The following is a 15251-nucleotide window of genomic DNA, read 5'->3' on the forward strand; positions in this document are numbered from 1 at the left end:
ATATATATATATATATATATATATATAAATGGTACTACTGGCAATGGAAATCATTTTACCAAATTATTAGTTTGCTCCTTCCCTAAAACTAGAGGCAGAGGCAAGACCAAACTGGGTCGCTCTCTAGCCACCTGATACTATGTATTTCGGCACTGTTAAACTTTTTATTTTAGTATCTAATGTATTTTTTTTGTTTTTTCTAATTTTGAAACCTTTTGTGATTTTTGTACGGACACGGTGCCATGCTTGGGTCGTTCCACGCATTGTATCTGTATCTTTTTTTCTATTTAATACATTAGCCTTTTTTGGGCTTTCAATAGGTAAATGGATAATCATACCAGATCTATATATAAATGGTAATGGTAAATGGATAATCATACCAGATCTATATATAAATGGTAATGGTAAATGGATAATCATACCAGATCTATATATAAATGGTAATGGTAAATGGATAATCATACCAGATCTATTCCTTAGTGCAAGATGAAAGAAATCCCAAAAATGGGAACCTTAAATGTGCTTTTAAGGTGCCTACCAAGATGTTGGATTCAGTTAAAAAGAAAATTATAGCTATAGAGTATTACCATAAAAATCAAGTTATTAAATGATACCAAGGTTAACCCAAAACACATTAGCAATAGAAATATTATTACCGAATTCAAATAGGGTTACAACAACGATTCTTAAAACAGAAAATAAGTGATAAAAAACATAAACGGCACAAGCAAACACACTTAAAGCATATCCCAGGCTGGTGGAGGTCAGCTAGGTGGATCGAGCTAGTTGTAGGGGGTGGCGGCAGCAAAGTAATGTTAGTAGCAACGAGGAGATACTGTATAAATGCAGGGAGAGCAAGTATCGAGGCTAATAAATAATATATATATATATATATATATATATATATATGTACAAAATAAAAAAAACAAAAGAAAAACTTCAATATTCTCAACTGCATGAGGTTAGGGGCTGGTTGATGAATAATCGAAGCCTTCATGCCCAAAGCAACATCCATCCATCTTATACATCGATTTGTCAGGGATGAAGTGTTAATATAAGTAAATATATATGATCACATTCAAAAATCTGTGCCAATAGGGCATGAAAAGTTTCCCATAACAAGGTGTTTCTATTGATTGTGACTTGCGACAGTGCCATTACATTACGATTATGATCTCAGCCCATATATTTCTATCGTCTAAGTCGGTAATATTGGAGTCATGCAATGCACTAAATAAAATGTGAAACTTTTTGTTAGAAAAACTCAACCTAGAATTGGCCTTTACGACAAACTTTCACTCTGAATCTATGAGACCTCGTAATGTCAAAATTCATAGTTACCACCAATAAGAATCTTTCAATAAGGTTGGGTTAACTAATACAATGACTACGTAGATCAATATCTAATGACAACTCAAGTTGATATAACCATGACCAATTTAGTTTTTCATTGCTTCATCTATCACCCGCTCTAAGCCAATAACAATACACATTTCTTTCCCTGAAATAAATTATTTTTACTAAAGCAAAGCAACATAGACCTGATAAAGTGGACTTGAGCATTTTTTTACCATAATAAAGAAAAGGAATTTAACATAAGATGTCGAGCCTAAAAGAAGTGTATGCAAAAAAATAATTAGTACGTGTCCAAATATATAGTATAATTATACAATATTGTCAAAAATGTATGCCAACAAAAAAAAGATCTGGCATTTACTATGGAAGTTAAGGAAGAACAATCAATCAAAAGACCAAATCAAACAGGTTCAGCAATGTCTATACTCAGAATAGAGAAAAGCTCCCTCGGAACTTACAACAAGCCAGCCAAGTAGCCCAGTATATGCATGCGAGCAGAAGGACCATAATTAAACACGTAAAGTGTCTCATACAAACGCCTCAAGGCCTGTGCTTCCATCAACAGAAGAACAAATACAGTTTTCCAAACCTCAAATCTTCGCTTCATTGGAACTATTGAGCTTTTGTGAATAGAAAGCATATGTGAACCACCAGTTAGGTGACTAGCAATTGTAGAGAATTCCAATGGTTCGCTGGCTAATGGGGTCATCTTTTTATAAGCATAGAACCACATAGAAAGCACTAAGCCGGTTGTCAAAAGCACGGCAATGACGTAGAAATGCAGAAAGAACTTCTGTGGAACGGTTAACTGCAAATCATTGAAAAAATTCATAAGAAATGCAACAGAGTTACCAGTTGAAACATGCAGAGGAAATCATAAAACGCTTTCATCAATCAAATCCACACAGCAGCATGAAGTAGCGACTAGTTGGAAACACTAATGGGGGTAAGAAGGGGAGGCTATCCGTATTTTGTATGCCTTCAATAGAAAGAAAAGAGTTCATAAAATCCAAAATAAGTAGACGGGATGCTTTAACTTTCAGCATCTGGAAGCACTCTTCCACCTAAAGGTATTAATCAAAAAGTTGAACTTTAATTCCACAAATATTAGATGTGACTTTGCATAGAGCTATGAGTTAAAATATTACAATCATCTATGTTAGGACTATTATACCTTAAATTAATATTTCTGAATTAAAACAAGTTAAACCCACATCAACACATACAACATTTATGATCAAATTTGAAATTATTGAATATATCAAAGGTCTTAAGTATTCCTTAAATTAAGCATTAAATATAAAAGAAGATTTATATACACAATATAAATATAAATTTGATTTTATAAAATTTAAATATTCACTAGAATCTACAGGAAAACAATACATGAATCTAAGCCTAAAATGGAGGAAGAGTAAATTTTTAAATTTGAAATTACATTTTAGCATAAGATCATTTATGAAAGTAAACTTCAATTGAAAATCAAATTACATATTACAAATTGAACTTCAAATAGAACATTCATGAATATGAAACTGAATAATCATGCATGTAATATATACCAAATAAAATGAATCATCTAATAATATAAGTATTGATAAAGCATCTAACAAAGATATCTTCATATCAAAGATTCAAACAAGTGTTGATTTTATTTTTTATTCTCGATTTTTTTTATTTAGAACTTCATAAAAAATCATGGAGACAGCCAAAATTGCAACAACAGTTTAAAGATTTATTAATGTGGATTCCCATAATTTTTTTAAAATTTAACTTGCTTTTACACCGATGAATCCAAAATTATATAATTCATCCCGATTAACTCTTAAAACATTGAATTAATTTTTTTTACAAAGGTTATCTTCAAATAACATACACTTCAAATTTGTGTTTTTTTGTTATCGTCTATGAGAAGCAAAATTTATGAAAATTAATAAATTTCAATTTTAAGTTACTTTCATCATTTCCACCACTAGATATTAGTCAAAGGATAGTAAAAGCATATAAGTAGTTTAGTGCCAGATTATACTGAATTATTAATTGATCATAAGCATGATTTGCATGAAAGTATTGCAGAGAACTGTTTTAGTATTATGATTACAGATTCACTCCAACAATTAATAAGAGATAAATGTCGATTCAAATCAGATGATAAGGTAATGACCCATCTGAACAATAAAAACTTTCATATAAAAACCAGTAAGAAATTATGCTAAGAAAATAGATCATATAAAAATTATAAAAAGAACCGAGATAAAAGCTTATAAATCAGAATCCATAAAACCCTAATGGCAGACAGGTTTTTAAAGTATCTAATTTGCCATTACATCAAGAGAGAAGATCCAAAGCCTGGATTTCCTTATCTTTCAACTTCCCTCAAGATACACATACAACATTAATTGTGCAATTCTCAGACTTTCAAATTTGTCATATTCATGAAACTATTATACAAGGAAAATGCATTAAAACTATTAATGAAAGATATAAAAATTACCATATGTGATAAATAGACAGACTCATACGAATTCCACGGTTATCCTCAGATTGATTGAAATAATATCAACTAAATAATCGTTCAAAGTCAACACTTCAAAGCTTTTAAAAACTATGTTCAAAATCAAAACTTAAGTGTGTAAGGAATCCAATGGATTTTTTATTATAAATATGGGTAATTGGCTTGCCAAAATTTTAATATATTTTGATTTTGAATAAATTTTCAATTAAATGTTCTATTGCACACACTTCTAGCAGTCTAACTCCTTGATAAAAAAAAAAAACTTGAAGATTATTGAGAGTGATAATCTCACTATACGAGGATGAAACTTGATTCTTTTAATATTGGATGACTTATATATTTCAGGTTGACTTCTTTTCCTCCAAATGATGTTATTTGTTTGTATGCATTATTGAATTTATTTAAGTTAGATATGATTTAGCAGTTAAACGCACAACCCATTGATCCTAAATAAATCGAGAATCCCAACGGGATGGGTTCAAATGCTCACTCTGCCCAAAAAAAGTTAGATATGATTTGGATTTCAAATGAGAGCATGGTTTTCGTGGCTTTTGAAGTTCTACATATTGTTTCTTGGAGAAAGCTTTTATGTTGTCATCAACATTGGAATTCTCCATTCTTTCAATGTTCATTAAAATTAATAAATAGTTGATACACTTAAGACATTGTGCCCAGTAAAATATTTTATACATATCGCATGATTGTGTACATCTCACAATAGATCAACATTAGAAGCCTTGGAGCTTAAGACATCCTACATAATAAGGCAGTAGAAACTCATGAAAATTTTATGTACATGCAAGTGAATGTTATCTTGATTTGCATGCCAACCATTCAACTTCCCTAGAACTAGAAAACATGACAAACTTAAACTCAAGTCCCTGCCTCAAGAGAAGGTACGACAGGCTCATTGGCTTGAAATCTTTGAAATAATCAGATGCACTGTTAAATGTTGCATCAGTATGTCATCAGTTCAATGTTATATTAATAAATTGGACCTTTGGCCCAATCAGAATGAGAATCTATAGTGGGGTGAGTTTTGGCATAAACCCCCACTAGCATCATTGCCTCTTGATGCATTAACATCAACCTACAATAGGGTGATACGAGGTTAGGGCTCGAAGGCATAATTCTACTAATCAGACAAAACTTAAGGTCTGGCCGATTCAACTGTAAACTAGACCTCCACCCAGTTCAATCAACGTTTAAAATCGCTTCTGCATAGAACTGGTCAAAGTCGACGATGAACTTGTGAACCAAACCAATTTTTTATGAACCAATCAATTTTTAGCTTTTTAATTTTGATCAGATGACTATAAATAAAATACTTGAATTAATAATTAAGAAAATAATTAAAATATCATATTATAAATTTTACTCTATAATTATATTCAAAAGTAAAGTATCCAATATTAAAACATTGTAAATTAAATTGATGAAAATATTATTACTTATTCACTATTATATTATTTAAATAATATTAAATAATTTTAATATTTACTACATCATCCAGTTCAACCCTAAATTCAACTATTGAACTTTAAAACTCTCATTCCAGTTCAACTTTTGATACGATTTTCACAAAAATTTGCATCAAAGTGTTCTATCTCAACCAGATGGACAACCATCATCATTCACCCAACCAACGCAAAAATATGGATGCATGGAGGACCTTAACTTCCCAACGATGGATTTAAGGGTGCAAATATGGCCAAACCAAAATATATTAAACAAGGGTAATTTTCACCATATGCATTTTTGCTAAAACATAGGACTGCTAAAAATCATAACCAAACTAACCATGCCTTATCACCATCCCATGCACAAAATAAGCAAGTGAAGAAGACCTTCAAATTCCTTGATGATGGTCAAGTTGTTAATATAAAATATAACAAAAGTGAATTCCTTTCAGTACAGAATCCTAGCATCTTAGTGTGAAACCTAACCAAAAAACAAAAAAACCAACTTGTTATTTGATGATGGTACATCAAAAGATGAATCAGAATTATCAGGATCACCAATAATTAATATGATTTATTATTAATGAGTTTATCAAGATTTATAACTACAACTAACTTATCAATTTGTTAATTATATAGTACAGATGATTATTGGGACTATCTTGGGTCAAAAAATTGGGCCCAACCTTCTTAACGGCACAAATAATCAAACAGATATAACACTAAAAACGAAAAAAACAAAGCAAAAATATTCAAATAAGGAAATTGGCCTTTAAGGTAAACAAATGTGAATGCACAAATACATCAAGGAAAGCAAACTACTACATGACATGTGATCAAGGGCGGACCCGCGTATAACTAATTTCTATAACATAATACATAATTTTGTATTTTTTACCCTCCTAAAACTTTTTGCCCATTACTTCTGATAAAAGAAAAATATTAATAAAAAAGTGTCCGACTTAGGATCTGTTTGAGGTAGCTGCAGTTGTTTGAAGAACCAGCTGTGAAGCTGCTGCAGAAGAAGTTGTTCAAAAAATTGTGGGACCTATTACAATTTTTTTAAAAAAATAACATACCGCAACTTTCTATTAGCCACAGCATTCTGCAAGATCCGATGGGAAAAAACAGTTTTCAACTGCAACTTTTTGAAAAAGTGTCACCACCCCAAACAAGTCCTTATTTCCCAATTAAGTATTTCCCCTCACTCATGAAAAAGTTGGAATCTCCATGTTATAGGATTTCTAACGTATGAAGTAATTTGATATGCCTTGACACCAAAATCAACAAGCAACAACCGTAAAACGACGATAGATAGATGGAAATAAGTCAAATAAGGGCTGCTCTTACAAAAAATAAATGCAAACAAGCGAGAAACAAAAGATGATCTACTTTTGAGAGGTAGATCGGCTCTCTCACACCCTAGATGTTGCTAGGAACACTACAAAAGAAGAAAACACAACAACCAACAAAATAATGCATAAAGAAAGCAAACCCTAGATTCTCCCTATAACAGAATCTCCTCACAGCACTTCAAAAACTTTCCTTCCTGACTTCCCCTCGAAACTCCCTTAGTTTCTCCTCCTTGCATAGGTGATTATGGCCCTAGTGAACCCCACCCTTCCCTTTTCTTCTTCTACGACTAACCTTGTCTGCTCCGCTTCTTCCCACCACCAAGACTAGCCCGCCTGTGGGCCGATTATGACGCTTTCAGCCAGTCCAGGGTGGACCAGCTCGTGTATTGGTGTAACATTACTCCCCTCCCAAAGATACTTTGTCCTCGAGGTAAAAGGATGAAAATTGCTTGTGAAACACCTCGTACGGCTCCTAGTTACTTCATATTTTGGCAGCCCCTTCCATTTAACTAGTACCTCCTTTGCTCCCCCCACTCCTCGACGCACTCCTTCGATTTCTGGCGACTCTAAAATCACCTCCAAGTCTTCTGTCAGCGTCGACGGTAGTGTCGGCGAGGGAGTATGATCTTCAATAGCACGTCTCAGCTGTGACATATGGAAGACAGGGTGTATTGAGGACGATCGTGGTAACCTCAAATGATAAGCCACTTCCCCAATGTGTGTCATCACCTCATATGGTCCAAAGTATTGTGATGAAAGTTTATCACTCCTCCTCGCTAATGTCTTCTATCGGTAGGGCCTCAACTTCAAGTAGACCATATCTCCTGGTTCAAACTACACCTCTCTTTTATGCTCATTCGCTTTCCTCTTCATGATTTGTTGAGGTTTCAATAAATGTCCCTTCAGATCTGCTAATATCATGTCCCTCTCCTCCAAGTACTGACCAACGTTGGATACAGGTGTGGCGTCATGCCCATAATGTATCAAGTGAGGTGGATCTCTCCTATACAATATCTTGAAAGGAGCGGTCTGCGATGCGGTGTGGTACGAAGTGTTATATAAATATTCGAGCCATGTAATCCACTTAACTCATAGCTTCGGCGTATCAGATACAAAAAAAAACAGGTATGTCTCCACACTCCTACTGATCACCTCGGTCTTTCTATCGGTCAGGGGATGATATGTGATGCTCCTCTTAAGGATTGTCCCTTGTAACCAGAATAGTTTTTTCCAGAAATGTTGAGGAACCCCTTGTTCCTATCTGAAGCAATCAATCCTGGTACTTCGTATGAATGGACCACTTCCCAGATAAACACATTTGCGACTGAGATCGCCGTGTAGGGACATTGTAAGGGATCTTACTCAGTTGATCCACGATCACCATGATCACTGTGAATCCATTTGACCGTGTCAATCCCTCGATGAATTCCATTGTCAATTCTTCTCAAACCTTCCTTGGTAATGCTAATGGTTGTATTAACCCTCCAGGTGTCGTGTTCGAGTACTTGTTTCACTCGCATACGTCGCATTTTGCCACCATATTTTTGTGCATCCCCACCCAATAAAGTTCTGTCGCCAAATGGTTGTAGGTCTTCTGCACCCCTAAGTGCCCTCCGATCGCACTGTCATGAAACACTTGTAATAGTCTGTAATATACTCCAACAATTTAGGTAGCAAGAATCACTCCTGGTGGAGCAGCTGTTGTCCTCTCAATGCATATCCTGGATGATTATTCGAACCTCATAGTAGCTCGGCTCTTATCTTCCTCAGCTCCTCATCCCTTTCACTCTCCTGTCTCAAGGCTTCCCAATCTAGGACCAAGGGTACGAAGGCTTCCCAATCTAGGACCAATGGTACCAATAAAGCCGCAAATCAGGGTTCCTCTACCTTTCTTGACAGTGCGTCAATTGCCTTGCTCTCCAATCCTGGTCGGTACTGAAACTCGAAATATATCCCAATAGCTTGGTCAGTCATCTCTGATGTTCCTCAGTCACCATCAATTGCTCCAGAAGATACTTTAAACTTCTTTGATCTGCCATGACAACAAAGTGTTGTCCCAACAGGTAGGGTCATCACTTCTCAATGGTCAAAATAATTTTTATCAACTCTCGTTCATATACTAACTTTAGTCTTGCTCTGGTCATAAGAACCTGGCTGAAGTAGGCAATCAGTCGTTGATCCTACATGAGCACTACTCTCAATCCGTACATGAAGCATCTTTCTCCACCACAAATGGTTTACTGATATCTGGAAGTGTCAATATTAATATGTTAGTTATGGCCCTCTTCAGATATTCAAATTTCTGTGTTGTCGCTTCCCCTCATTTGAAATTGTCTTTCTTCAACTGCTATGTCAATGGTCATATTATCATGTGATATCCTCTCACGAACTTCCGGAAATAGCCGGTGAGACCTAGGAATCCCCCAACTCCTTCAAACTTCTTAGAAAGGGTCAATCAACCATAGCTTCAATCTTAGACTGATACACTGCTACCTCTATTCTGGTTACCACATCTCTCGGTTACTCCACCTGCCACTATACAAAAGAACATTTCTTCAAGTTGAAATACAATCGTTGCTCTCTCAACGTCTCTAAGACTGTTTTTAGGTACCCCACATGCTCTGTCTTTATACAACTGTAGATCAAAATGTCATCAAAGAAGACCACGACAAATTACCGGAGGTAAGGTTAGAAAACCTTATTCATGAAGGACTAAAATGTCATCGGGGCGTTGGTGAGACCAAACGGCATCACTAAGAACTCATAGTGTCATTCATGTGTCTTGAACGCTATCTTGTGCATATCTGTTGGATTCATCCTGATTTAGTGGTATCCCGACTTGAGATCAATTTTTGAGAAAATGACTGCTTCATAAAGCACATCAGTAACTCATAGATCACAGGAATACAAAACTTGTCTGTCACCGTTTCTCCTTGTTTAAAGTTTGGCAATCCACTCAGGATCTCCAACTACCATGTTTTTTTCTTCACCAACAAAATAGACTGGAAAAAGGGCTCACACTAGGCCTATTAATCCAGGCCCCAAGCATCTTTTGGATCAGCTTCTCTATCTCATCCTTTTGAATTTGGGTACCTGTATAGTCTAACAATGATGGGGAAACACCCTGCTTAAATGTAATAGCGTGCTCGTGCTCCCTCGAAGAAGGTAATCAACTTGGTTGTTGGAAGACATTTGTAAATCGTTCAGAAAACTTTGTCAACTCTGAATCTCCAATCTCTTCAATGCTCTGCAACTCCACCAAGTAGTTCAGTCCTGCTCCCCGAATCGATGTCATTCGTGTGTCTTGAATGTTATCTTATGCATATCTGTTGGATTCATCCTGATTTAGTGGTATCCCGACTTGAGATCAATTTTTGAGAAAATGACTGTTTCATAAAGCACATCAGTAACTCATACATAGCAGGAATAGGAAACTTGTTTGTCACCGTGTCTCCTTGTTTAAAGTTTGGCAATCCACTCAGGATCTCCAACTACCATGTTTTTTCTTCACCAACAAAATGGGACTGGAAAAAGAGCTCACACTAGGTCTATTAATCCAGGCCCCAAGCATCTTTTGGATTAGCTTCTCTATCTCATTCTTTTGAATTTGGGGTACCTGTATAGTCTAACAATGATGGGGAAACACCCTGCTTAAATGTAATAGCTTGCTCGTGCTCCCTCGAAGAAGTTAATCAACTTGGTTGTTGGAAGACATCTGTAAATCGTTCAGAAAATTTTGTCAACTCTGAATCTTCAATCTCTTAAATGCTCTGTAACTCCACCAAGTAGTTCAGTCCTGCTCCCGTGTCATTCATGTGTCTTGAACGCTATCTTGTGCACATCTGTTGGATTCATCCTAATTTAGTGACATCCCGACTTAAGATCAATTTTTTAAAAAATGGCTGCTTCATAAAGCACATTAACTCATAGATCACAGGAATAGGAAACTTTTCTGTCGTCGTGTCTCCTTGTTTAAAGTTTGGCAATCCACTCAGGATCTCCAACTACCATGTTTTTTTCTTCACCAACAAAATAGACTGGAAAAAGGGCTCACACTAGGCCTATTAATCCAGGCCCCAAGCATCTTTTGGATTAGCTTCTCTATCTCATTCTTTTGAATTTGGGGTACCTGTATAGTCTAACAATGATGGGGAAACACCCTGCTTAAATGTAATAGCTTGCTCGTGCTCCCTCGAAGAAGTTAATCAACTTGGTTGTTGGAAGACATTTGTAAATCGTTCAGAAAACTTTGTCAACTCTAAATCTCCAATCTCTTCAATGCTTTGCAACTCCACCAAGTAGTTCAGTCCCGCTCCCCGAATCAATTTGACCATGGTTTTAAGTGACTATGATTTTGTATAAACTAGCATTTCCTCTCATACTCATCTTCAAACCATCCACTTGGAACTCCATCATCAAGAACTTCCAATCCACTTTCATGCCTCCCAATGTTCGCATCTACTTCATCCCAAGATCACAGCTATGCTACTCAAATCTAAATGAAGGAAATCTCCCACCACCCGTAAGCCATGTAGCATCAGACCCAACTCCTTGAAATTTTCTCCACCTTTTCTATTCCAATCATGATGTTGAAGCTCCCTATAGTCACCGACTTCAACCCTAGCTTCTCCACAACCTGATTTGAGATAAAGTTATTTGTGGCCCCGCTATCAACCAACATCATAATCGGTTGTTCCCGGATCCATCCCCATGTCTTCATGGTGTGAGTCAGGGTAAATCTCATTATCAAATTGAGGGACACCTCCGTTACATACAAATGCAGATGGTCCTCCTCCACCACTTCTTTTGTTCCTCCTGAACTAAGAGAATCTGAATGGGGCGCTCCTTGCAACGGTGTCCTGGGGCGTATTTCTCGTCACAACGGTAACACAATCCTTCTGCTCTTTTATCCTGCACTTTTGAGTCTGTGAGGCGCTTGAAACTTCCCCGGGACGGCCTCCTGTGCTCATCTCCTTTGGCGTCTCTTTCAAAAAAGACACTGTCTAGGTCCTCAGTGTCATGGTTGTCAGGTGCTCTTGTAGAGTTCACTGGTATTGCCGCCTTTGCTGGTCTTCTACACCTCTTTCTTATGATTCATCAACTAGGTGAGCTCCTTTATTTCCTTCAATCCTCGCGGTCTCAAGGGGAGGATGGCTGCTCATATGTCGAGCTTTAGGCCTTTTAAAAATTTCTCTTCCAGTCTTACTACAGAAATCCCCCTCAAACTCCTTGAAAAGAGTTCAAACTTCTCTCAATATACCCCTCAACGTCCCCTCCTGAGTCAAAGCATAGAATTGTTCGTGTAGGTATCCTTCTCAAATAGCTCGGAAACACTCCAACAAGCAATCATTAAATTCTTCCCCTGAGTGTATCGAATATCTTGCTTTCATCAACTGGAACCACGCTAAAGCCTTCCCTTTCGAGCATAATACCGTTGTCATGAGCTTCTGTTCCACAGTAAACCCGTTGATTACAAAGTATCACTCCACCCGATACACACATCCATGTGCATCATCCCTTTCGAAGATTGGCATCTTCAGCATCCTGACCCTTACATCTTTATCCCAACTTTTTCTTCTTCTGGTATTTCCCCCCATTAGTCTAAGGTGGAACTCTCTCATTCGGTCATAGGCATATTCCACTCCTAAATCCCTCTTTCCTCCATCGTGCTCTTTCATGCCCCTTACACCATCCCTCCTCCAATTTTCGGCCCATCCCCCTCCGTATAAAGTCTCCACTCCCACTCCTTTTGGAGTCGTGGGGGGACCCTCTTGTAGGTAGATTAAGTTTTCTTTGTTATCCTCTCACTATAGATTGCCTTCACTTTTGACCTAGCCAAGGATTTTTTGATTGACCCTAAATTAAGATTTGTAACTGGAGCAATAGGCACGGCCTTGGCTTGCATCTCCATGAGCTTTTTCATCATCTCCCGCATTTCTCCTATGCTTTTAAATCCATCTTCCATCTGGCTTTCAATAGAATAAAATATATACTCCATAGTGTCAAACCTCTCTTCCATTCCTGAACTGATTTGTCCTACCTCTCATTCTAGTACATTCAATTTCTTTGATGTCATCTCACCAACATCTAGGCTTTTATGCCAATTTGATACGCCTCGGCACCAAAATCAGCAAACAACAACAGCAAAATGACTATTGATAGATAGAAATAAGTTAAATAAGGTTGTTCTTACAAAAAAAACAAATGCGAACATGCAAGATACAAAATATGATTTACTTTCGAGAGGTAGATCGGCTCTCACACACCTTAGACGTCACTAAGAACACCATCAAAAGAAGAAAATACAGCAGCCAACAAAATAATGCATAAAGAAAGCAAACCCTAGATTCTCCCCCTGATAGAATCCCCTCACAACATTTCAAAAACTTTTCTTCCTGACTTTCCCTCCAAACTCCCTTAATTTATCCTTCTTGCATAGGTGATTATGGCCCTAATGGAACCAGCAAGCAACAACAACAAAATGATGATAGATGATGGAAATAAGTCAAATAAGGGTTGCTCTTACGAAAAACAAATGCAAATAAGCATGGTGCAAAAGATGATCTACTATCGAGAGGTAGATCGGCTCTCCCGCACCCTAAACATCACTAGGAACACCAAAAAATGATAACACAGCAGCCAACAAAATGATGCATAAAGAAAACAAACCCTACGTCTCCCCCTAATAAAATCCCCTCATAGTATTTCAAAAAAATTTCTTCCTAACTCACCCTCCAAATTCTCTCAATTTCTCCTCCTTGCATAGGTGATCATGGGCCTAGTGGACCCCACCCTTTCCTCTCCTTCTGCGGCTCCCCTTGTCTGCTCTGTTTCTTCTCCTCCTTCTGCGGCTCCCCTTGTCTGCTCTGTTTCTTCTCGTTGCCAGGACAGGCCAGCCTGTGGACCGATTATAATGCTTCCAGCCGATTATAACACTTCCAACCGGTCTAGGGTGGACCGTGCCGTGTATGGGAGTAACACAATTCATACAAGTTTAAAACCGATCAAGAAAAATGAGAAACAGCAAGAATTATTCATACTGGCCCGGAAAATTATAGTTCCCATCTGACCATAAACTGTTGTTTCTTTTCATGGTATAAGAAAGCACTCTGAGTGCTCTACATTTCAAAAAAGTATTAAGCAAAGAATCAACCGGTGTGAGGGAGCTGGAAGATATGCAACTACTATAGTCCTTCTGAATATAGCATGCAAGCGTAATTGGCGGTCCAAGGTTTGTATAAAACATAACAAAAAAATGTTGATTTCTCTCTTCTTATAAAAAAAATAAAAATAGAAAACTTCTTCTTAGATTCCACTCATAACAAAACGCAGTGCATCCACAAAAGCAATCACGTAACAAAACCTAGAATTAAAGAAGGATCAAACTCTTAATGAACAGAACTGTGTCCTCGTATTTAAAATAAACCTTGCCTTGGTAGACGACTGCGGCATAGTCTTCCCCCTAGCAGCAAACCCTAGAAGAAGCCGACGGAAAAAGCCAATGGACTCAACGGGAACCGAGGCTACGACTATCGGCAGAGTCGCCGCAACCCAAGCGACACGCAGCAGAGGCATCATCCCAAACTCCATCAGAGCATGAACTGTGGCCATTGAGTTGCTCAGGAGCAGCAGAGGAGCTGAAAGAGAGACTAAATCCCAACCCCAATAAAAAGGAATACAAGTTCTGTGGGGTTCCACGAAAAGCAGCGTGAGCTCAAAGAAATACCAGTCGTAAGCAATAAGTTTCAGCGGCCTATTGGATTACCGGTCGGGTTCTCAGACGCGCAATAGCTGTACGGATTGATGAAAAAGATATGGTTCCGGCCGAACTGAGCTGCGACGTCGGAGGAGAAAGCCAAGATGGAGAGGCGAACGAGAGCGGAAAAGATGATATTGGAAGCGCAATGGGAGAGCGGGAAGGAAGAGTGGCAACTCAGCATTGGGCTCTAGAAACTCGGAGAGGTGTTAGCGGCATAAAATCTGTGATAATGAAGAAGAAAACGAGAAAAGGAGGACACGGCGAAGATAAATTGAAGGCATCGGATTTGTCGCCGAGGAGAACTTGCGATCAAAGAGCGCCGGTCATGAAGAGTTTTGGAGGATCAGTAGCAAAAGAAGGCGAGGATCGCGGAGAGGGACGATTTTGCTTCTGCTGGAGGTTCGGGTTGAGCTTCTGTGAAGAAGGTAAACCGGACAGTCACTAGTGATATTGGATCGTAAATTGTAATTTTACATTATTAAAAAAAAAATGTTTTGGGTCATGTACATTTTTTTTAAGTTCATGCCTAAAATTTTAGGGGCATATACATACATGTGACTCAATTCGTATGTATTTATATATCTCATATTTAAACTTTTTTAATTTACATGTATATAATACTAAAATCTTTAATATCACCTAAAAAAATTATTATTATCAAATTTTGTGCATATGTTTAAGACACCGAAAGGTTACGTAAATAGATATAAAAGTTTAGATTTAAGATATGTTAATATATAAGAACTTAGTGCTAGGTATATATTTTTCTAATTTTTAAATCTTAAGCCATCTAGTAACCTATTAAC

The 15251-nt window shown here is 37.3% G+C and overlaps 1 protein-coding gene across 3 annotated transcripts in view; it reads right to left on the reverse strand.

Annotated features, from left to right (window-relative positions):
* Nucleotides 1-14866, reverse strand: part of LOC110019516 (polyprenol reductase 1-like) — a 70646-nt gene extending 55780 nt beyond the window's left edge. For all 3 annotated transcript variants that reach the window (XR_002293457.1, XM_020717200.1, XM_020717201.1), the window contains exons 1-2: nucleotides 14118-14866; nucleotides 1815-2164 (exon numbers count right to left, since the gene is read on the reverse strand). Coding sequence is in view for 2 of the 3 variants with exons in the window: in XM_020717200.1 (XP_020572859.1) it covers nucleotides 1815-2164; nucleotides 14118-14297 (530 nt within the window). In the remaining variant the exon portion in view is untranslated. The remainder of the gene's footprint in view (nucleotides 1-1814; nucleotides 2165-14117) is intronic.
* Between the last annotated feature and the right edge of the window lie 385 nt (nucleotides 14867-15251).

The sequence above is a fragment of the Phalaenopsis equestris genome, unplaced genomic scaffold (genome assembly GCF_001263595.1).
Source record: "Phalaenopsis equestris unplaced genomic scaffold, ASM126359v1 Scaffold000060, whole genome shotgun sequence".
In the NCBI taxonomy this organism is placed as follows: Eukaryota; Viridiplantae; Streptophyta; class Magnoliopsida; order Asparagales; family Orchidaceae; genus Phalaenopsis; species Phalaenopsis equestris.